The sequence below is a fragment of the Podarcis filfolensis genome (assembly GCF_964270895.1).
Source record: "Podarcis filfolensis genome assembly, chromosome: 2".
Taxonomy (NCBI): domain Eukaryota; kingdom Metazoa; phylum Chordata; class Lepidosauria; order Squamata; family Lacertidae; genus Podarcis; species Podarcis filfolensis.
In genome coordinates, this window is record NC_139605.1 from 105,571,490 (window position 1) to 105,596,199 (window position 24,710).

The window sequence follows — 24,710 nt, forward strand, 5'->3', positions numbered from 1 at the left end:
GTTGTCAGGGACCATGTTGAGGAGGGCTGCACTGAGGAGGAATAATAGGAGCCACCCCCTCCCCCTAATCTGGATCTTGAATCTTCCCAGGAGCAGGAAGACAGTATAGACTTGGAACAGTGGTTTGCAGAGGGGCATAGTTCAGAAAGCAGAAGCTGGGAAACACTGGATGGAGAACAGCTAGGAGAAGAAACACTGGGAGAGAGAGGGTTAACAGATTCACGGTCATTGGATAGCATTCCTCTACCGCCCTCCCCAAAGTCAAGAAGATCTCAGAAAGTCTCAGAACAGAAAGCACAGAGGGTACAAGCTCAGATTACAAGATTTAGGAGTGATGTAGATTAATACGAACAGAGGGGGTGCAAGCCTTAATCGGGAGCACCGCCATTTCTAGGGAGACATGTTCTTTTGTCTCTCACTTTGATTATTAAAGAATCTAGGACATCCCTTTCATTTGATCTTCTTATTTACTGCCACGGGTGAGTAAGCCAATTCCCCGAAGCCTGACACTGGTGCTAATTCCAATGGTAATTGTTGGAAACATACCAAATCAGGAAGGCAAGGCATATGGTCTCATTCCTGTTGTGTCCCAAGCTACTGCAGGAGATGCACATTATATCAGAAATGGTCTCCCAATCCAAAACCTCCCCAATTACGAGTTGTATTGAGTCGGACCATTGATCCATCTATCTGACTAATGGCAGTGGCTCTCCAAGGCTTTAGGCAGGAGACATTCCCAACCTGGAGATGCTGGGGACTGAACCTTCAACCTTCTGCATGCAAGGTGGGTGCTGGACCACTGAGCTATGGCCCTTCCCCATTCATGCAATGAACCTCAGGTCCTGACATCAATAATAATAATAATAATAATAGTAGTAGTAGTAGTAGTAGTAGTATTTGTACCTCGCCCATCTGACTGGGTTGCCCTAACCACTCCAGGTGGCTTCCAACATATACAGAAACATAATAAAACACCATTTAAAACTTCCATATGCAAGGCTGCCTTCAGATGTTGTCTAAAGGTTGTATAGTTACTTATCTCTTTGACATCTGAAGGGAGGGCATTCCATAGGCCACTGCTGAGAAGGTTCCCTGTAACCTTACTTCTTGCAGTGAGTGAACTGCCAGAAGGCCCTCAGAGCGAGATCTCAGTGTCCGGGCTGAAATGATGGGGGTGGAAATGCTCCTTCAGGTATACTGGGCTGAGGCCATTTAGAGCTTTAAAGGTCAGGACCAACACTTTGAATTGTGCTCGGAAACATACTGGGAGCCAATGTAGTTCTTTTAGGATCAGTGCTATATGGTTCCAGTGGCCACTTCCAGTCATTAGGTCAGCTGCTGCAAACATGTGGCAAAGGAGTGGGAAAGCACAAGTCCTCTTCAGGGATGAGGCCCAAACAGGCTATATGTCCGCTCCACTTCACTGTAGGGAGGAGTTGCGGTGCACCACGTGGCTACCCACTCTCCTCCGGGGGCAGGGGACAAAGTCCCGTGTTGCCTGGAGGATCCCGGCTATGTCAGCAACCAGCCAGCCAATCCGCTGGCTGGGGGGGGGGGCGGGCACATGGCCGGGACCCATTTAAACAGAGGTGCGAGCTGGAGAGCTTTCTCTCGGCTCGCTTCCTCAATCTCCTGCTCTCCCTCCCTTTTTTGCAGGTATTCTTCATTGCCCTTGCTATGGACCTCAGTTGGTCGCCGTTGAGGGGCCTGGTAGGAATTTTTCCACTTGGCAAACTGGCATGAGCCATTTGGTTTTCGCCTACCTCGTAGCAATCATCACAACTTTGTAAGGTTTTGCAGTTAGGCATTGTTTGACCTTGTGATGGGGGAGGGGAGGTGTGGCCATCACCTGCCCCTCCAAGCTTAAGGGTATTCCGTTAAAGGAATCCAGGGGTGTGGATCTTGTCCGAAGCCCAGGGTGGGGCTAGGACCATGACACAACTCTGTTGGGAACCCTGGGGGGAGCTTGAGTTGGTTTGCATCGACGGGGCTCCCCCTCCGGTGGTTTACCCTTACCGGACTCCCTGCACAACGGGCAGGAGTCAGATATATTCGGGTCCATTCAATGCCTAAGCCAATACCGCTCACATTCTGTAATCAATAAAGTTGTGGCCAAAATTTGCCCAATAACATTAACCTAATTATCTGCGTCCTGGTGTTTTATTCTTCAACGAGGGGGTGGTTGCAGGGTCTCGACACGCAAATCTCCCAACCGGTACAGAGGGTGTGGGGCTGTACACAACACCCCTGCTTTGAGTAGGGTAGGGAGTGTCTATGTGCTCAACCAGACATGCCTCAACTCTCCTGCAACCTCTGAAGAAAAGCTCTTTTATGCCACACTAAGCTTGGTACGCGGGTGGCGCTGTGGGTAAAACCTCAGTGCCTAGGACTTGCCGATCGCATGGTCGGCGGTTCGAATCCCCGTGGCGGGGTGAGCTCCCGTCTTTCAGTCCCAGCTCCTGCCCATCTAGCAGTTCGAAAGCACCCCTAAGTGCAAGTAGATAAATAGGGACAGCTTACTGGCGGGAAGGTAAACGGCGTTTCCGTGTGCTGCGCTGGTGCTGGCTCACCAGAGCAGCTTCGTCACGCTGGCCACGTGACCCGGAAGTGTCTCTGGACAGCGCTGGCCCCCGGCCTCTTAAGTGAGATGGGCGCACAACCCTAGAGTCGGACACGACTGGCCCGTACGGGCAGGGGTACCTTTACCTTTTAAGCTTGGTACCATATTATTGACAAGGCAGGTTCTTCTGCCAAATGTCTTCCACATTCTGGGGGAATCAGCTGGCAGCTCCTTATTGGGTACCACAGGGCTACTATTTGAATTTTAACAACAGGCCAGCAAAAGTCCTTCATTCCCTGCTGACTCTCTCTCTCTCTCTAAATTTTTTATTTTTACATTTTACAATATTTCAACAACAAACATTAAATCTAAACAAATTCAACCTACATTTTCTTCGAATTCCCCCCTCCACCTCTCTGTGGTTCCTTATTTTAATCTTGCTGCATAACCAATTCAAACCTATTTACAAATTGAACCTTTTTACTCCCTTTAAGTTATTTCTCACTACCCTGCTGACTCTCTTGTTGGCAAGAAGAGAATAATAATTTTGGTCAAGTTTAGGCAACTCATTGTGACCTCTCCCCCTCTCATGGGTGCTACGTTTAGCTGCTATTTTTCACACCTCTTTTAACGGAAAAGAATAAAGTTAATAACCCACTTCGGCTCTGCAAATAAAAGCATGCTGTCGGCATGTTTGCCTATTGACAGACTCTGCATAGCTGGCACAGAGTATGCGAATGCATTCAGCGCTACCCAATGGCTGACGTTTTGCGAACGGTCCGTGCTGGGTTAGTTTACATTGCAAGCTCATGAACCAATATTTCATAGGAAGGGCATGGCATTCCAGGGAAATAAAGTTGCGTGTGAAGACCCCCCAAACCACCCCCAAAATAAATACCTAACAGACACAGAAATTTAGTTTCTGGCAATAATTTTGGCCACAACTTTATTGATTACAGCCTGTGAGTGGTTGCTTAGGCATGGTTCCTGACTGCTTGAACCTGAACTGTGCCAGGAACAAAACTGACAACTGGGCACCACCAGAAGTCAGTAAGGGAAAGCATTCTGGAGGAGCACGAAACTGGGTTCAGTCTCACAGCTCACCCCAGATACTCCCAGGGACTATGGCGTGGCCCTAGCCCCTGACAGGGTTTGGACAAAAGCAAGGCGAGCCCCTGGATTCCTTTAACGGAATTCCCTAGCAGCAGCAATGGGGGAGCAGGCGCAGCCAACCGCTTCCCCTCCACAAAACATCAAACCAATGCCTAACCACCAACCTTACAAAGTTGTGACGATTTGCTACACGGTAGGCCAAAAACGAGAGGCACCAGCCAATCGGCCAAATGGCAAAATTCCTATCGGGCCCCTGCTCCAAAACAGACAACCCCTAGACAGGCATAACAAGGCCAAAAGAACAGCCCTACGTATAGGGAGGGAGGGCGGGTGATCCGCTGTACGTCGGAAGAAAAAGAAAGCTCCCAATGACATGCAGCAGCTTAAATCATAGCTGTCAACTTTTCCCTTTTCTTGCGAGGAATCCTATTTGGAATAAGGGAATTTCCCTTTAAAAAAGGGAAACGTTGACAGCTATGGCTTAAATATCTGCATTATCAGCATTGGGAGGCTATTGCAATAAACTGACGAAGTCCAGTAAGATAAGGTAGATGGATTAAACTGAGGCATGAAAACAGAAAAAGTGACTTCCGGTCTGCTGTGAAGGGAAATGGTGGCGAGCTCCGTGCCGTCCTATTAAGGAAGGACATGGTCCAGGTTGCCAGGGCTTGGGGGTGAGCCCCTCAGTAGCCAATAGACAACCCAGCAGGCCAAATTTCTGCCCTGGCAACCAAGGGGCAACCAATGGGGTGTTGTGGCTATCCAAACGGTCCCGCCCCACAACAAGGAGGCAGTTTAGGTGATCTCACAACACATGCTTTCCATGATAGAGGACACAATCAGGCAAAAACCACTCTCACTACCTCTCTCCCATTTGCAACCAAAGGCCACAAGATGACACCATGACCGTTTTGTCTTTTCACACATCGTCTTGTTTTACGAGGTGTGTAAAAGACGATGATGTTCACCCGCAACTGTATTTGGGTGAAATATCTGCATTATCAGCATTGGGAGGCTATTTCAAGAAATTGATGAGGTCGACTAGGAGAAGGTAGATGGATTAAACTGAGGCATGAAAACAGAAAACGTTTGTGCAAACTTAAGATCCCAAGCATTCACTGTTGGATGAATAAATAAACTTACGTAATAAAGTGGTACCTTGGTTCTCAAGTGCCTTGGTACTCAAACAACTTGGAACCCAAACACTGCAAACCCGGAAGTAAGTGTTCCGGTTTGTGAACTTTTTCTGGAAGTCGAACGTGCTCCATTTTGAGTGCCACACTTCCATTTTGAGTGTTACGCTGAGGTCTGTCTGTTATTGCTATTTATTTTGCATTTTTGTTTTTGCGGCTCTTTTTGTTTTGTTTTTGTGACTGTGTGGAACACAGTTCAGCTACTGATTGATTGATTGACTGCAGTACATTGCTTATTGCTTTCATTTTATGGATCAATGGTCTCGTTAGATAGTAAAATTCATGTTAAATTGCTGATTTAGGGGTTGTTTTTAAAAGTCTGGAACAGATTAATCCATTTTGCATTACTTTCTATGAGAAAGCGTGCCTTGGTTTTGGAACGCTTTGGTTTTGGAACGGACTTCCAGAACGGATTAAATTTGAGAACCGAGGTACCACTGTAAAATGAGAGAGGACTTATTCTAGTTCTAGGTAACTAAATGACCTTTGGTCATTTAAAGGGTGGGGGTGGGGTGAGTAATTCCGCTTTTGACAAAAGGGAGGCTATTTCCCAGTATTTGATTGCCATATCTTCTGTTTTAGAACTGGTCTAAGCATTATCTTTAACATACAGAGGAAGCTGGAAATGGCTTTTGGGTGGTCGCTTTTCCACCAAGGCCAGCCTCATGTACCAGTTAATGGTTGTGCATTGTGGTTGGCACCTGGCATGCCAACTTTTCCTGGCAGCCCTAAATATAATGAGATCAGCTGCTGCACACCATTTCATGTTGGTGGCTTGGAAAAGCCACAGAGAGAAGCCGTTTCCAGCTTGCGAGAGTGGTAAAAGTAATGTGTAGACCAATGGCTAGCCTTCTGAATTTGGAGAAAGTTAAGGAGAGGATCCGATCATGCCTCTACATTTTAATATTTCTTTTCAAAGAAAACAAAATCTTACACACACAGAAAACCCTGTATGGTTTTAAAAGAATATGGGTGTAGGGGATCTTTTTCATTCACATTTTCCCATTTCTGTGTTTTGTCATTTTGTTGTGGCCCTGAACGAGCGAACCGAACCTGACCTAAGGAAGCTGTCTAGGAAGTCAGCCCTATAGGATGAAACTGGGTCTAATTCTGAGTAAACATGCACACAATTGCATTGCACAAGGCCATAATGGAAGTGTAGTAAATAATACTTGGAGAAGTTCTTCCTAACTGTTTAAATATGTTTCCATGTGTGTTCTTTTTATAAAAAGAAATCAGCAATTTTTAATACACATTGCTTTACACAAGTCAACTGTGTGATGCAGCAGCAAAAAAAGCTATTGCTATTCTAGGCCGTGTCAACAGAAGTATAGTGTTCAGATCAAGGGAAGTAATAGTATTACTCTACTCTGCCTTGGTCAGACCACACCTGGAATGCCATGTCCAGTTCTGGGTGCCACAATTTAAGAAGGATGTTGACAAGTTGGAACGTGTGCAGATGAGGGCAACCAAGATGATCAAGGGTTTGGAAACCTAGCCTTATGCGGAACATTTGAAGGAGCTGGGTATGTTTAACCTGGAAAAGAAGAGACTGAGAGGAGATTTGATAGCCATCTTCAAATATCTCAAGGGCTGTCACATGGCTGTCTGATCTAGGAAACTGTGGTTAACAGCTCTGAACTAAGCCAGGATCTTAAACGAACTTCAAACTATGGTTTGGATTGTTCCAAAGCTGGTAACCATAGTTGTCCGGTTTGGACAAAATGAGAAGCAATGGTGAATTGGAAGCTTCATGGTTTAAGCCGCTGTGGGTTAAACCACAGAGCCTAGGACTTGCCGATCAGAAGGTTGGCGGTTTGAATCCCCATGACGGGGTGAGCTCCCGTTGCTCAGTCCCAGCTCCTGCCAACCTAGCAATTCGAAAGCACGTCAAAGTGCATGTAGATCAATAGGTACCGCTCCGGCGGGAAGGTAAACGGCGTTTCCGTGCACTGCTCTGGTTTTCCAGAAGTGGCTTAGTCATGCTGGCCACATGACCCGGAAGCTGTACGCCGGCTCCCTCAACCAATAAAGCAAGATGAGTGCCGCAATCCCAGAGTTGGCCACGACTGGACCTAATGGTCAGGGGTCCCTTTACCTTTACCCACACAGAGAGTTGTGTGCACAGGCAAAAGGTTTGTTCATTTCTCAGCTTGTTAAGCCCATATATGATAGCCTTTACATATGGCAATTACCACAAATCCAACTGTTTTGGTTTAGCCCCTTCTTCTTCCCCTATTAAACTGAAATGAATCCTAAGTGCGTGGAACTGCTTCTATTCCTATTTACCCAGTTATGCTCACCTCTTACTTTCCTCTTTAACCTGCCCTCTCTCTTGATTGTTGAAATTTAGACCAGAAGCTCCTTGGGATAGGTAGCAAGTTCCCTTCCCCAACAATGGTACAGTACAAAGTACAGTACATTTCTGAGCACAATTCAAAGTGCTGATACTGATATTTAAAGCCCTAAACATCCTTGGTCCAGTATACTTGAAGGAGCGTCTCCACCCCCATCTCTCAGCCCAGACACTGAGGTCCAGCTCTGAGGGCCTTCTGGCAGTTCCCTTACTGTGAGAAGGGAGGGTACAGGGAACCAGGCAGAGGGCCTTCTTGGTAGCGGCACCCACCCTGCAGAATGCACTCCCATCGGATCTCAAGGAGATATGTAACTATGGAATCTTTAGAAGACATCTTAAGGCAACCCTGTACGGGGGTGTTTAAAATGTTTAATGTTTTAGTATGTTTTTATATATTCTGGAAGCTGCACAGAGTGGCTGGAGAAACCTAGCCGTATGGTCGGGGTACAAATAACATCACCATCATCATCATCATCATTATTAGAAAGAGCTATGACCATCAATGGTGCTACACATGTAAACAAATGAACATACACAACTGGGTGTGAGAAAACCATGGCTCAGTGATACATCATTCACTTTGCATACAGAGTATTGCAGGCTCAAGCCAGGGCAACTCCAGGCAAAGCAAGGATAGGCCAAACTTGGTCTGAAGAAGAAGAAGAGTTTGGATTTGATATCCCGCCTTTCACTCCCTTTAAGGAGTCTCAAAGCGGCTAACATTCTCCTTTCCCTTCCTGCCCCACAACAAACACTCTGTGAGGTGAGTGGGGCTGAGAGACTTCAGAGAAGTGTGACTGGCCCAAGGTCACCCAGCAGCTGCATGTGGAGGAGCGGAGACACGAACCCGGTTCACCAGATTACGAATCTACCGCTCTTAACCACTACACCATACTGGCTCTCAGAGAGCTGCTGCCAACCACTATAGGCATTGCTGAACTAGATGGACCAATTGTTTGACTCGGAGTAAGGCAACTTCCTGCTTCCACATGTAAGTTCTTGAAGGATCAGATATTTCACAGACAGCCAAACACAGGGCTAATTGGGAGGTTGAAAGCACATAGACTAACTATCTCTATAAATGCATTCCTTTTTTTTTTTCTTTTTCTTTTTCTGCCATGATCATTTCACCTTGGCTGAACTAACCTTTTAAATGTCACTGTATTTATTTTTTAAAAATAAATTTTATTAAGTTTTACAGAGAGAAAGACAAAATTTAATATCTTTTCCCTTTTAAAACCAAACCAAGACTTTTATCTAGATACAATAAAAATCCAAAAAGGGGTGAATAAATAGAGAAAGAAAGAAAAATAAAGAAAGAGTAGAAAAGAGGTGAAAAGAGAAAAATAGAAAATTAAGATTCAGAAAATAAAGAACTTCCAGTTCATCTGACTGCTATATAAAAACCAATATTCACTTTCTCCAATCCAATATAACACCCCACAAAGCCAGTTTCTATAAACTAACATTATCTTCAATCCTCAAATCCAGATCTCATTATTAAATTCCACTTTAAAAGAGAGGGGAAAAGAGAAAATGAATGCATGTTGTTCAAATAATACAAGCAGTCAATGTTGAAATAGACAAAAACTCTTAACCTACTTGAAGGAGAAGCACAGGGGGGCGTGGAAGTCTGAGGCTGCCCCCAGCCTTTCATGTTATAAGCATAAACTCGGACATAATAGATTCGGCCCTGTAATGAGAAAATAAAACAGATGACCCCAAGTTTATGAGCACGGGCAAAACACGCATTCCATAGTCATGCGGCTACCCATTGACAAAGGAGCGAGCCCAATGACCCAAATACATTTCTTGTAACCTGTTTTATAGCAGGGCTGTGCTGAATGTTCACTAACGTTTGAAATTGGCGCATTCGAGACAGCTGAAGCAACTGCAGAACATGCGGCTTTGCTTATGGCTGCCTGTGATGATAACACATCAGCCGTATCGCTGTGGCATCAGCAAGAAAAGCTTGCAGGTTGCCACAGCCAAGCAGCTTAAGTAGAAGGGAGAGCAAAGGAGTCTGAGAACAGTGAAACCAATAAGATGAAGAAGCAGAATTAAAGGAAGAGAGGGAAGAATACAGTGGTACCCTGGTTCCTGAACACCTCCATTGTCGAACGTTTTGGTTCTCGAACGCCCCAAACCCGGAAGTAAATGCTTCCGTTTTTGAATGTTATTCAGAACTCGGACGTGCGACACGGCTTCCGCTGTGTGCAAGAAACTCTTGCAACCAATGGAAAGCCATCCCTCAGTTTTTGAAGATTTTGGAAGCCGGACAGTCTTCAGGAATGGATTATGTTCGAGAACGGAGGTACCGCTGTATATATTGTAAACTGTCTTGTGATCTTTGGAGGAAGGGTGGTATAGAAATTTGAAAAATAATAATAATATTAATAAGGAGGGAGGAAGACCTTATTGAGAAGAAACAGCAGCTAGAGAAGCCAAATGTTGCCAAATGGCATTGAAACAATGCTAATAATATCATAGCAAGTGTCAAAAATCGACTTTTCTTCTGTTCCTTCACTGTCCACAGTGGAACGTTTCAGAAACAAAGCTTGCCCCCAAACAAACACAAAGGTTACCCCAAAGAAATATGAGGCATAAACTGCTTGAGATCATCACCATCATTATTATAATAATAGAAAAACGTGTTGGCCGCATGTTTTATTCATGTATTGGCGCTGCATTCTCCATCATTTACAATTGGCTTCACCTTATCTCTTACAATATTGCATACTGTATCTCTGGGACCCTGAGAAGTAGTTTAGATTAGCTAGCACTGGGCGGTGCATGGCTTTTATTATTCTTGTAGGTTGTATAAATTGCTGATGATTTGCCTCTAAATTGTCTCTCAAGGAACAGCTCCTGAAACAGGTCAAAGGGAGGTCTATGGGATGTGCACGTTAGGGCTACAACCACAGTCTTCTAGGTCAACAGAGGTACCCTGTTTTTAGACGTTCCACAGAGCTATAAGGAGTTGCCTTCTGCTGAGCCAGGCTAAGGCCCAAACTACACATGACATAACAACCTGGGAATTGTTGCTTTCCTGGGATCTACAGGGCTTTCGATCTCCACTCCTGCCCCAAAACACCCCATTTCAGCTGCTGCCTCCCATGGACATGAAGCTGGGGGGAAAATATTATCAAGGAAATCCACCAAAGCATTTGTTCAAAGCTAACCTTTGCACAAATCAACAACAACAAAAACCCAACTGTAAAAAGACACTTTTAAAATCTAAGCTTCAAACCCCAAGATGTTAAATGTTGAATTTAAAAGTCAGTTTAGAAGAACTTAATGTGTCTCCCTCGACTAACACAGGTTTTTCTTTAAATTAAAAAAATGCAAACGATTTTGAGACAGGAGAATGTATCTGAGATTTCCCTCCAGCTGTAAATATTGATGAATTTAAAAAATAAAAAAACCCTGTTACTGATGTCGAAAGTCACATTCAGCTGCTTATGAAGGACCGAAAGTTGAATGTGAAGTGGACATCCTTATATGCCCCCCTCCTGAGACTCTCCATAGGGAGATCATTGTCCATCAGCCACCCACTTTTAATCTCTATAAAAACACCCCTCTCTCCTTTTAAGTTGCTGCAGCCAGCGACTTTTGTTTCCCCAACAAAGCGGTGGGGATGGAACTGTTATTTTAGGCATCAGACATGGAGTCAGGATTGGATCTCTCCAAAGCCTTTGATCTGCCCTAAGATTAGCCCATGATCCACGGCACAGCAGCTTTAATTCCACTCTCTTCAGATCTCCCCCACTAATACAGCGACTCACAAAACAACCTACAGCCAACCGCCCATCCCTTTGTGGTTTTCAGATGCTGGGTACCAGACACAATGCGTTTAATGACTGGCAGCCCTTGCCAGAGGAATGGCGCTCAGCTGTTCTCCTCGAGCAGCTTAAATTCAAAGTGGGCAGTTTTGTTAGTGTTTGGGGAGCAGCACAATCTAAATTAAGGCCTTGTCATTTACCATGGTGAGTCCGGTGATGGTGCACCTCATAGACTGAAGGTTATCCGTGATGATTTCCCCAGCCAAAGGAGAAAAGTCTTCTGAATAGCTCCATTCCGCTAGGAAACAAAATCAAACAGTGGAAAGGTTAACTAGACATCAATTGTCTAAGAGAGGAACATTCAGCTAATTTACGTCATCTCTCCCTTGTTTGTCTCAGGCCTCTGTGTCAATGAAAGCGTTGAAGAAGGTTTTTTTGCATGCAAGTTAAGCCAAGCAAACATTTGCACTTTACTCTCGCAAAGAGAAAGGGAATTTTGGCCTGCAAGCAGCTAAGCAAGTACGTGGATCTACTGGTTGCAAATCAGCCAACAATTCAGTGCTTAGGAGGTGACGTTTGGTGGGGTTCACAGTTTGAAGCAACACAAGAGGACAGTTTCGTTTGTCTAAAAGTAGAATAAAATTATTGAACCACTGAATTCCTCACATACAGACACACAATGAAGGAGATCGGAGCTGATAATTACTTTGGAAAATCTTTAAGCTTGAAACTTAGGCATTGGGGTTCATCAAAGTTTGATAAAAACATACCCACTCTTTTCACTTTTTCCTACAGATGTTGTTCTCTGTTCTGGGGACAGCAGAGATCAATTTCCCTGATTTTGCTGGGTGCAATAACTAGAAAGCCTTTAAAATGCAATGTGTGTGTGTGAGTCCTTTGCGCCTGTTTGCAACGCCTCCTGAGATCACTGAAATCACATACCCATTCACCAGAAGAACCATTTTGAATCAGAATTTCTGCAAACACCAAAAACCTGAGATTGTTTCAAAACTGAGCTGTGTGCATTTTTGAAGAATACTATTAAATTAAATCAGGTGCTGGTTATAGCTTACCGAGCTGAAGACGAGCAGAGGCAGCAAATTCAGAAGAAGTAATCTTAATGAATAAAGGAGGCTGCAGATCTAAGACCACTTTATCTATAGTAAGAAGGCAGAGCAGTCCTAAACCCTTGATATGCTAGCCAGAGCACACATCTAGCCACTGTGCTGTTGCTTTTAAACGAGAAGACAGAGTGGACAATAGCAAGTCTACCTGCCTCCATTATATACAAAGGAAATAATACTGAGCCTCATAGTTTGCAGGGCTGTTACAGCAATAATGAAATGTCACACTTTGATGATTGATGACAATAGGACCTAACTACCGTATTTTTCCATCTATAAGACGCCCCCATGTATAAGACGACCCCTATTTTTTTGAGCCCAAAATTAAGAAATAAATATTTTAAACATTTCGTGTATAAGACGACCCCCAATTTCAAACTTAAATTTTTTTGGGGGAAACATAGTCTTATAAGTGGAAAAATACGGTATTTTGCAAGGATGGACACCATAGCAAAGAAACTAACTTACGGGCAGCTTCCCTGTATCAAAATAAGGCCCAATTGCTACAGATATGAAAGAAAGAAAGGGCCATTTCCACAGTGGCAGGTTCTGCAGGTTCTCCTGGCTCCTGCATTGTACACTTTTAGGCGTCTGGCGAAAGCATTCCTCTTTAACCAAGCCTTGGGCTGATTAACATCCAATGCCCTTTTAAAATGTGTTGGGGAGGGGAGATTATTGGGCTGTTCTTGTTCTTATTTTTACTATGTATTTTGTGATTTTATCTTGTGAACTGCCCTGAGGCCTGCAGGTATAGTGCAGTATACAAATTTCAGCAGCAGCAGCAGCAGCATCCCTGATTATTTACTGTGAGAACTAGGGATGATGGAAGATAGAGTCCAACAACATCTGGGAGAGAAGAAGAAGAAGAGGAGGAGAGGGAGGAGGAGGAGGAGGAGGAGTTTGGATTTGATATCCTGCCTTTCACTCCCCTTAAGCAGTCTCCAAGCGGCTAACAATCTCCTTTCCCTTCCTCCCCCACAACAAACACTCTGTGAGGTGAGTGGGGCTGAGAGACTTCAAAGAAGTGTGACTGGCCCAAGGTCACCCAGCAGCTGCATGTGGAGGAGCGGGGAATCGAACCCGATTTACCAGATTACGAATCCACTGCTCTTAACCACTACACCATGCTGGCATCATAATAATAATAATAATAATAATAATAATAATAATAATAATGAAAACAACAACAATAATAATAGGTTTCCCCAGCTACTCCAGGTGGTTCCCAACAGCATATTAAAAACATGATGAAACATCAGGCATTCAAAACTTCCCTAAACAGGGCTGCCTTCAGATGTCTTCTAAAACTCAAATAGTTGTTTATTTCATTGACATCTGATGGGAGGGCATTCCACAGGGTGGGCGCCATGACCAAGAAGGCCCTCTGCCTGGCTCCCTGTAACCTCATGTCTCACAGTGAGGGAGCTGGACCTCAGTGTCTGGGCTGAATGATGGGGGTGGAGACACTCCTTCAGGTATACTGGGCCGAGGCCATTTAGGGCTTTAAAGGTCAGCACCAACACATTGAATTGTGCTCAGAAATGTACTGGGAGCCAATGCAAATCTTTCAGGACCGGTGTTATGTTGTCTCGGTGACCACTCCCAGTCACCAGTCTAGCCAACCTTCTCATAAAAATCTGTCACAGAACCTGGCTTGGTGGGCTTCTTTTAGCTATGTGACCAAGGGCAGCAGATACCCAATCACATACAAGTGTCTGCCTTGAGCCAAAAGTGACACATGTATTTTGCATTATGGTTTTTCACAGGGCTCCAGACATGGGTTCAACTTCTGAGACTGTACACAGCCTTTCAAACATAATGTGAGAAGCAGCGCTCAACGAAACATTAACTTTTGTCCATTAACCTTGAGCTCCCTGAAGCTCTAGCAACACAAACGCCTCAGACTTTATTGAGAGCCACAGAACTATCTCCAGCCGCAGCAATGAAAATTTAGAGGCTGTTAACAGAACATCTTGTATGGGGGTTCTCGCACTGGCGCATAGTAGCCTTTCATTACAGAGTGCCTGTAAGTGTCATTATATTTGATGGCCTGTCACATTTTCCATTGTAAACCACAATTTTCTGGGCTTTATAACTTTTGCTGCATTAAATCATTTCGAACTAAAGCTGGGTATACAAGCTGCCAAAACAGACAAGTTCCATTACTGGGCCGGCATAAAATGGGAGAAGACCGTCCTAGGTTGTTTAATGTCAAACCAAAAGGAATGTGCATTCTTGTCAGAAGACCCGTTCTGGGAGAAGAGAATAATGGGCTTTAATCTGGGGCCATTCTTTGTCGTCATGTACAGTGAAACCATACGGCGCAGTGCGGAGGGATTTACTGTTGGGAATCAAAGGGAGCTGACAATAGTAGGATCATCAAGAATCAGTGCTAGCTATAGTGAGTTCTAGTCAACTTTCTAAATCAAGATGTTGGGAAGGAAGGGGGGAAAGGGAGGAGGGCTCCATAAATTGTTTTTCATATCGCATTTGGAGGAAGAAGAAAAAGGATGACTCTGGAATCCCACAAAGTCTTCCAAACCTTGTTGTTATTGTTGTTGAGTCGTTTAGTCATGTCCGACTCTTCGTGATCCCATGGACCAGAGCACGCCAGGCACTCCTGTCTTCCACTGCCTCCTGCAGTTTGGTCAAACTGAAATAGGGACGTCCTATTCAACAACAGCAACTTCTCTTTTAGAGATGTTGTTGTTGTTGTTGTTTAGTCATTTAGTCATGTCCAACTCTTTGTGACCCCATGGACCAGAGCACTCCAGGCACTCCTGTCTTCCACTGACTCCCGCAGTTTGGTCAAACTCGTGTTGGTAGCTTCAAGAACACTGTCCAACCATCTCGTCCTCTGTTGTCCCCTTCTCCTTGTGCCCTCCATCTTTCCCAGCATCAGGGTCTTTTCCAGGGAGTCTTCTCTTCTCATGAGGTGGCCAAAGTATTGGAGCCTCAGCTTCGCGATCTGTCCTTCCAGTGAGCACTCAGGGCTGATTTCCTCAAGAATGGATAGGTTTGATCTTCTTGCAGTCCATGGGACTCTCAAGAGTCTCCTCCAGCACCATAATTCAAAAGCACCAATTCTTCGGCAATCAGCCTTCTTTATGGTCCAGCTCTCACTTCCATATATCACTACTGGGAAAACCATAGCTTTAACAATACGGACCTTTGTTGGCAAGGTGATGTCTCTGCTTTTTAAGATGCTGTCTAGGTTTGTCAGCACTTTTCTCCCAAGAAGCAAGTGTCTTTAATTTCGTGACTGCTGCCACCATGTGCAGTGATCATGGAGCCCAATAAAGTAAAATCTCTCACTGCCTCCATTTCTTCCCCTTCTATTTGCCAGGAGGTGATGGGACCAGTGGCCATGATCTTCATTTCAAACCTAGGGTTGCCTTATTTCAAGGAATGAAAATCCAGAGACAGAAGTCGTTGGGCTCTGTTTTACATCATCTCCCCCCCCCCAAGGAAGTTTTTTACCTATTTCTTAGGGAAATTGCAAAAAAAACCCCACTTCCGATATGGGCTGCCCCCATGTTTGGGTTTTCCTGGACATTTTGGACGCTTTTCAAAAATTCCACCCGGATGCCATTTTCGAAGGACGAATCCTGGCTACGTCCAGGAAATCCCAGATGTATGGAAGCCCTATCCAAACCCATCATGAGGTAGAGGTCATCAAAAAAGACAAAGAGCCTATATCAAGGGACCAAAACTATCAAAAGTGATATGGCAGTGGCTTAAATAGCACGTCAGTCACAGCCAGAAAATAACCAATGAGTCAAATGCTCCAGCGTCCAGCAATTGTTTTAAAGGAAAAGGAAGTCTGTTTGAAAGGAGGTGTCTCTATTCATTCTGCCTTTAATTGGCCTCCCGTGTTTCATGAAACACTCAGACATTGCTGTATCCCAGATATTATTCTTCCATATATTCAGGGGCATTTCAGTCTGGTTCGTCCATTGGTGAGCTATCACTAACCTTGCTGCGGTCAGTGAAACGCTGGTGAATTTTCATGAGAACGTTTAAGAAAATATATTCGCAAACTGATGAGGAATAGTGAAGAACTGGACTTGACTGGGAAAACGAGAAACTGAGAGAAACTGAAAATGACATCTTCGCCCATCCCCCCACACAAAGTAATGTTTGTGTGGAATTTCACATGAAACAAAGTGCTCTTATGCTTACACTGGTAAAGGTAAAGGGACCCTTGACCATTAGGTCCAGTCGTGACCGACTCTGGGGTTGTGGCGCTCATTTCGCTTTATTGGCCAAGGGAGCCAGCGTACAGCTTCCGGGTCATGTGGCCAGCATGACTAAGCCGCTTCTGGCAAACCAGAGCAGCACACAGAAACGCCGTTTACCTTCCCACCAGAGCGGTACCTATTTATCTACTTGCACTGGTGTGCTTTCGAACTGCTAGGTTGGCAGGAGCAGGGACCGAGAAACGGGAGCTCACCCCGTCACAGGGATTCGAACCACCGACCTTCTGATCGGAAAGTCCTAGGCTCTGTGGTTTAACCCACAGCGCCACCTGTGTCCCTATGCTTACATTGACCCCAGCATAAACTGGCTTCTAATCCTGGTTTAAAAGATGAGAAAATGAGTGTAAAGGGTATCATCTACCACCTATAAAGGATTTTGAATGTTCACTCTTTTAAACTGGCGTATAACGAAAGGGCTCAATGGCCATCTTCCACCTCTTTAGTATTTTATTTTCCTTCTATCAGAATGTGGCATATATCTGAAAGCAGTTCCCTGGACCTTGTCAAATTTGCAGAGATTCAGCCCTTAAACACTGCGAGTAGCTTTTTAATGCACTGGGCAGTGTTATCAAACATGAGAAATAGCCTGAACTGAATGCCCTGGAAACATTTAAAATGCAGGTGTAGATGTTTGGGCAAAACAGGTCATGTAGTGTTATATTTTTAAAGGCAGCAGCAGGGGCGAAATATTGTACAATACTCTTAGATAATATTTGCTTTTCTCCTGGTAATAGCTTTCCTTACCCATCAGCTGGAAGGGGAAAAAAGATGAATCCCGATTCCCCATGGAAATGCAACACATTTTCAGTAATGCACGCAAGAACCAGGATGTACTTACCAATAATGTTCAAGAATTTCAAAACAGTGTGAAATACTTCCAACAGGCTGGGTATTATTATCATTTCTGTGTCACTACTGCAGATACTGCAGATAAATTCCACTACTTTATCCTGCCTTTAAAGGGTCTCCTTCTTTTAGAGATAACATTTTAAATATATATATATATATATATTTATACTTCTCAAGTTTGTACATTTCACAATCATTTTGACATTTCAAAGCTTGACTTCCTTCCCCCTCTTTCTGTGGTTCCTTAAGTTTTTTTTAATATCTTCTGCATATCCAAATTAACTTAATTTGCTCATTTATTCATCGTCTTTAAATATATACTGCAGGTTCCTGCTGATTATTACAATAATCCTGCCAATGTTCTAACATGTTTACAATTTATCTGTAAATATTCAATAAACCATTTCCATTCTTTTATAAAAGATTTGTTATCTTGATTCCTTATTCTTCCGGTAAGCTTTGCCATTTCTGCATATTCCATAAATTTTTGTATCCATTCTTCCTTTGCTGGGACTTCTCTTTTAGAGATAACATTGTCTGAATAAGGGGGCAGAAGGAGGAACAGAACTCTTCCTTGTATGCAAGAATGGACAAAGGGCTCTCAATATATTGGGGAGTGAAAAGTAAATTTTCACCTGTGGAATGTTCTTCATTATGAAGCATATGGAGACAAGTTCCCTATTGACTTCAGAGATTGGGATGATAGAGGCATTTTATTTTATTTTGGTCGCGCTGTAATACCATCATCACCTAATAGACTTTTAAACTGTAAACAACAGTGGGCCAATTGCGTCTCTTTCAGGTGTGTGCAAACCCCCCAGTAGAAATCTCATTAGTCTTTTCAAACTTATTTTGCCCATCCTTGAAATTCCTCAGGTGTTTGGCCTGAAAGGAACTCACTATCCATTTCACTTTAAGGTGCAATCTGGTAGCCGCCATCCCTTGAAACATTCTGTCCATATGACCAAACTCTTCATCCTCCTTTGTGATTTCTCAGATGTGTTTCCTGAGGAGAAACACTCACATCCACTTCAGATTTCACTTTGGGTGAAATTTCTGTGGCCAAAAACGTACGGCCAGCGCAACTTTCTGAACCCATCTCTCAATCTGGGATTCAATCAAGACGAGCCTGCTTTTATAGCCTAACGTTAATTCTAGGAGGCTGCTGAATTTCTCCTGAGAAATTTCATTATTGACATGAATTCAGGTGAGCTGTTCTTCTGACGTGTATTGCCATCTGCTCGTGCACATACTGTCTCAGTAAATAGGCCCACAGAGGCCAGCTTGGCAACCCTTGTGCGTATTATCTTCCAGTAAATGTGGTCCATAAAAAGGACCTTCTGTCACCTCCCACCCTCAGGCAAATTGTCACAGCAAGTGGAAGTCTAGCTATATGCAACAAAGTAGTAGCCCAGATATGAGCGACTTATGAAACAATTTCACATTTCATCATACGTTCTCCAGAGTTATATTGCACAGAGAGAGGGATGGAGTGATTATATATATATATATATATATATATATATATATATATATATTCTGGACAAACTACATTTAGGACTTATGCTTAGGACTATTTTCTTTTCTTCCCTAACTAAATCTTTAAATTCTTGTTAAAACACTTCTAGATGGTGCTTAGGGATCAAAGAAATTCTCTCCTCAGCATGGGGCCTCTTAAGCTGTGAAATCTTACTTTCCCTGACAAAAGCACTGGCTTTGAGGTGAAAGATGGAAATCAGAGGCCTCAGAGGCTGAGGGATAAGAGCTCAGGGAGGCTAAAACAAACATAAACACTGACTCGGGCCTTTTTAATGTGACTTACTGTTATATAATGACACCAAGAAGCAGTTTTACCCAAGAGACAGAGTCAACCTCGTCCAACATTTTCTACCTGAGTGGCAGCTGCTCCCTTGCACCTCAGATCTGAGCATAGCTGTCAACGTTTACATTTTCTTGCGAGGAATCCTATTCGGAATAAGGGAATTTCCCTGTAAAAAGGGGAAACATTGACAACTATGGATCTGAGGTATGCAGAGTCATGTGGTCCATCTATTATATGGAATGCCATACGTAGGCAGTTGGATAATACCACCCAAAATGACAGAAGATGAAAGAATCCCTCAAAACTCTGTTTCTTTCTGAATGTGTCAGGTGCTTTGCCTGAGGAGGAACCTTCATATTCACTCTGGATTTTGCTTTAGGAAATCTATCGACACAGATTGGCTTGTTTTGCTTTAGGGTTAAAATTTGGTGGCAGCTTTGAATACGGACTATGAGAAATGGAAGCATTAAATGGCCCCTCTCTGTTTGAACTAGGGCTCCTCACACATGCTTCTGAGCTGTGCTATTTTCTAGAAAAAGCGAAATCACCACAAACAGCTCCCTTGTTCTCTTATAATGGCAATGGCACCCACCTGAGAGGTGCCGGAAGTGAGTTTCAGTGAATTCCCGCTGAAAAAAATCCTTGCTTCTGGACAACCTAGAAGATCAGGCTAGGGGTTAAAATATAGTGTTGTTGTAAGTTTAGCGAGGAGGGACACGGGTGGCGCTGTGGGTTAAACCACAGAGCCTAGGGCTTGCCGATCAGAAGGTCGGCGGTTCGAATCCCCGCGATGGGGTGAGCTCCCGTTGCTCGGTCCCTGCTGCTGCCAACCTAGCAGTTTGAAAGCACATCAAAGTGCAAGTAGATAAATAGGTACCACTCCAGTGGGAAGGTAAACGGCATTTCTGTGTGCTGCTCTGGTTCGCCAGAAGCGGCTTAGTCATGCTGGCCACATGAACTGGAAGCTGTACGCTGGCTCCCTCAGCCAATAAAGCAAGATGAGCGCCGCAACCCCAGAGTCATCTGTGACTGGACCTAATAGTCAGGGGTCCCTTTACCTTTACCTTAAGTTTAGGGAAGCAATCTCAAGAGTACTATCTCCCTTGTGAAGTCATGTCAGGCAGATCCATCTATGGCAGGCATAGGCAGACTCTGCTCTCCAGATGTTTTGGGACTACAACTTCCATCATCCCTAGCTAACAGGACCAGTGGTCAGGGATGATGGAAGTTGTAGTCCCCAAACATCTGGAGGGCCAGGTTTGCCAATAAAAACACCCACTTCCGATATGGACTTCCAACAAAACACTAAAATACAATAACCTATTAAACATTAAAAGCTTCCCTAAACAGGGCTGCCTTTAGATGTCTTCTAAAAGTTTGGTAGTTATTTTTCTCTTTGACATCTGGTGGGAGGGTGTTCCACAGGGCGGGCGCCACTACCGAGAAGGCCCTCTGCCTGGTTCCCTGTAACTTGGCTTCTCGCAGCGAGGGAACCACCAGAAGGCCCTCGGGGCTGGACCTCTGTGTCTGGGCAGAAAAATGGGGGTGGACACGCTCCTTCAGGTATACTGGACCGAGGCCATTTAGGGCTTTAAAGGTCAGCACCAACACTTTGAACTGTGCTCAGAAACGTACTGGGAGCCAGTGTGGGTCTTTCAAGACCAGTGTTATATGGTCTCGGCTGCTGCTCCCAGTCACCCCTTCTGCCGCATTCTGGATTAGTTGTAGTTTCTGGGTCACCTTCAAAGGTAGCCCCACATAGAGTGCATTGCAGTAGTCCAAGCGAGAGATAACTATGCCTGATCTGCAGTTTAGAGCACAGATGGGGAACCTATGGTTGTTCTCCAACTCTTTTGTAACCGCCAGCTACTGGACATGGCTGATGGAATTGGAGTTGAACAGCACTTGGCGATCTACAGGTTCGCCACTCCTGGCTGAGAAAATGAAAAGAAAAGCATTGCTATCTCCTTTGCAAGCTGCACACAACTTTAAGAGAATGCAGGGTGCCAAACAGGTTTCACATCATATCAGGCAATGATGGTTCCAAATGCTGGATCAGAACAGCCACAAATCACAAAGCAATCAGGCGGTCAAGGAAAGAGCAGCTTCCCATTTTGCTGTTGAAAAGAATAAAGTCAATTTCAACACATAGGCCTACTTGTTGAAGTATGGTTTTTAATGACAACTGATAACGAAGAGCAAGGGAACATTCATAGACTTGAAAGCTGGGGATTCTGAAAAAACACTTACATGACTAAGTAGAGCAGAGTGGCATTGAAAAATGATTTGCAGTTCATTTGATGCTTTTAAAAATTCTACAGTATAGTGGCCAATTCCAAAGGTTGGGGTTCCATGGGGTGGGGGGTATATAAAAATCCTTAATGAATATTACCCATGCATCCCAGAACCAAGGCCGTCTAATATTATCACATTGTTTTCAGTCTTGAGTACCAGGTTTGCATGAGGTATGGGGTGGCTGAGTTTAATCACCAGGGTGCTGCCTAAACACAAGACTTTTCGGTGCAAAAATATGGTGCCTGTCATTATGGATAAATAGAGAAATCTGAACAAGACTAGTGCCTCCAGCAGAGCACTTTGAACTAGAAAAGTAAAGTAGCAAAAGGAATAATAATAATAATAATAATAATAATAATAATAATATATTTATACCCCACCAATTTGACTAGGTTTCCCCAACCACTCTGGGCAGCTCCCAACAGATTAAAAACTGAATAAAATATCAAATATTAAAAGCTTCCCTAAACAGGGCTGTGGGGTGGGTGCTTAACCCTTCTCCTGCCACCCTGTTTTACTCCCCAAACCAGAAATATGATGATGCCTTTGACCAAACGCAGCAATGTAGCTAAAACCTTACCAAAATTACACATTTTGCCCCTGCCATCTGCTTTCACTCCTGCAGTACTCTAGACCTATGCAGGTCTAAAGCAACAATGGGGTAAAAAACAGCTAGGGAAAAGAAAGTTTTTGGGAAAAACGACTGGCAAGGGAAGGATTAAGTGTTGCCATCCATCCCACGCCTCCTCTGTCACAAAACACTGGAGTGTGCTGTCCCAAGGGAAAATGGGTCAGAGAGTCCTCATTACTTACCCCTAAGGCACAGTACCTATTAAACATACACATGATATGTGCTTTAATAATAACACAAACCATGCCAAAAGACAAGGTCTGTGGGAAGGGGTGCACTTTGCTCGTCCAGTGCCACTGGGACAAACCTATCAATTTCAGTTTCTCTACGTTTCTCATATTTTTGGAAGCCAACAGTTTGGTCCTCCACATTTACACATCAGATTGCATTTTTTAAAAAAGCTGCATGAAAATTGCACTGTATTGCAAATTTCTCCAAACATTGTTGTATATAATAGTGCCTACTTTTTGCAAAGCAATTTCCTCTAATACATTGTATTTCTGTCTGTTATTTTCATGAATATGTGATTTTTAAGGCACATTTCACGTGTGTGTGTGTGTGTGTGTGTGTGTGTGTGTTTCTCTGTGTGTACAACGCATTCCTTGGTTTGCAAATTATATTGCAAAATTCACAGAAGTGCAACTTCTGGAGGATGGCTGTGTTTTGGTTTGCGTATTGTTTCAGAAGGTGCAAACTAGGTAAGTTCACTTTTAAGTGTGGACTGAATCAATTTTTCACCCCCATCCCGAGTCATATGCCACGCTTTTATTATAAGCAATAAAGTTAACCAATCTGAAAGCAAATCCTAATTTCATAAGGGAAGCCATAAGTAGCTTATTTTTGGTATTGGTTTTACCTTTACTTTTCTTTTCTTTTTTTTGTAGCAATAAAGTGTGGCATTGAATATGATTCATAGGAACTGTGATCATAAACACTTTAACTTGAAATAAGTAATAGTTGCTTCTGAGTGCTTGACTATTTGGCATGTTGGAGCATGCCGAACCCATGCCTCATCTTTCCCCTTCTTCTGAGAAACTTTAATTTGAGGTTTGTTGGATGGAAGACTGAAAGTAGACCTGGGATTGAAAACATCTAACTCCGCATTCGAGGAACTGCATCCTTCTGGATGTTGTTTGAGCAAACTTCTCATTGGCCATGCAGGTTGAGGATGATGGAAATCGGAACACCCTTCGGAGGATACCAGATCTTAACAATCAGCTAATTTGCTTTCTCTCTCCCCTAAAAAGTTGTGGTTGTTTTTTTCCAATTTCCTGGGAGTGGCCAAATGATAGAAATTGTTCTAAATTCTTAATTTCTAGTTCTGAACAAACGCGTTGAGAAAAATCAACTATTCCCCATTTTAATGGTTGATTAGATCTGTTACCGGGACGCGGATGGTGCTGTGGGTTAAACCACAGAGCCTAGGACTTGCCAATCAGAAGGTTGGTGGTTCGAATCCCCGCAACGGGGTGAGCTCCCATTGCTCGGTCCCTGCTCCTGCCAACCTAGCAGTTCGAAAGAACGTCAAAGTGCAAGTAGATAAATAGGTACCGCCCCGGCGGGAAGGTAAACGGCGTTTCCGTGCTCTGCTCTGGTTCGCCATAAGTGACTTAGTCATGCTGGCCACATGACCCGGAAGCTGTATGCCGGCTCCCTTGGCCAATAAAGTGAGATGAGCGCTGCAACCTCAGAGTCAGCCACGACTGGACCTAATGGTCAGGAGTCCCTTTACCCTTTACCTTTTAGATCTGCTACCTTTCCCTTGACTAGACTCTGTGACTGTGAATCAGCTGGATAGTTAGCTCATGACATACTCAGACCACCATACTAAAGTGTTGATTTTGTTTTATTTTTTAAAAGCACTAATACGGGTTGTTTTTCTATAAATGTTAATATGCGATAGCAAAGCATTCTGTGTATCTTTGTTTCCCCCAACCTTTATATTGTTTCCAAATGTTTCCTTTGTTCAGGGGCTAATATATATCCCTTTCTTGCTCTTGTTTGAGTAAACATGATTAAAGCCAGGCTGTTAGTTTAAAATGTGTGTTCTTGTTGTTGTTGTTAATTTGATTTATATCCCGTCCTTCATCAAAATATCTCAGGGCAGTGTACAACATTAGAAACACATTACAAAACTTCAATGGTAAAAACAAAATTAAAACATACTAAAAAGCATACTGATGGGCAGCCCAATAGTAAAATAATCATAATAAAAACAGTCCATTCTTCAGGATAGAGCTGGTTCTCATGCAATCACATTATGCACAAAAGCTGAACTCTGATGTCAGACATCCCTCAGTGATGTCTCACACCAGAGTGGCTGGGCAACCCAGTTAGATATGTGGGATAAAGTAATAAATTATTATTATTATTGTTATTATTATTATTATTATTATTATTATTCATTGCATATTTACAATGCTACTAACAAGAGCAATCCTATTAACTTCCTGGCCTCTTAAATTTGGAAGTCATGTCCCTACCAGAGAAGAATGGCAGATTAAGTTGATGGACTATGCCGAAATGGCTAAAATGACCAGAAGAATCATAAATCAGAAAGACCAAAATCTTAATAAAGAATGGGGAAAATTTATAACTTATCTTCAAGAGCATTGTAAACAGTTAAGACCGTTAGTAGCATTGGAATATCACTTGTAGTTGAATAGTGGATTTTGGATATAATGGAGATGTAAAAGATTTGGATCATCATAAAAGATGCAGGAGGA

The 24,710-nt window shown here is 43.5% G+C and overlaps 1 protein-coding gene across 4 annotated transcripts in view; it reads right to left on the bottom strand.

Annotated features, from left to right (window-relative positions):
- ANKFN1 (ankyrin repeat and fibronectin type III domain containing 1) overlaps nucleotides 1-24,710 on the bottom strand; it is a 271,898-nt gene that overhangs the window by 66,440 nt on the left and 180,748 nt on the right. For all 4 annotated transcript variants that reach the window (XM_083598613.1, XM_083598612.1, XM_083598615.1 and 1 more), the window contains exons 8-9: nucleotides 11,205-11,302; nucleotides 8,825-8,915 (exon numbers count right to left, since the gene is read on the bottom strand). In XM_083598613.1, the coding sequence (XP_083454739.1) occupies nucleotides 8,825-8,915; nucleotides 11,205-11,302 (189 nt within the window). The remainder of the gene's footprint in view (nucleotides 1-8,824; nucleotides 8,916-11,204; nucleotides 11,303-24,710) is intronic.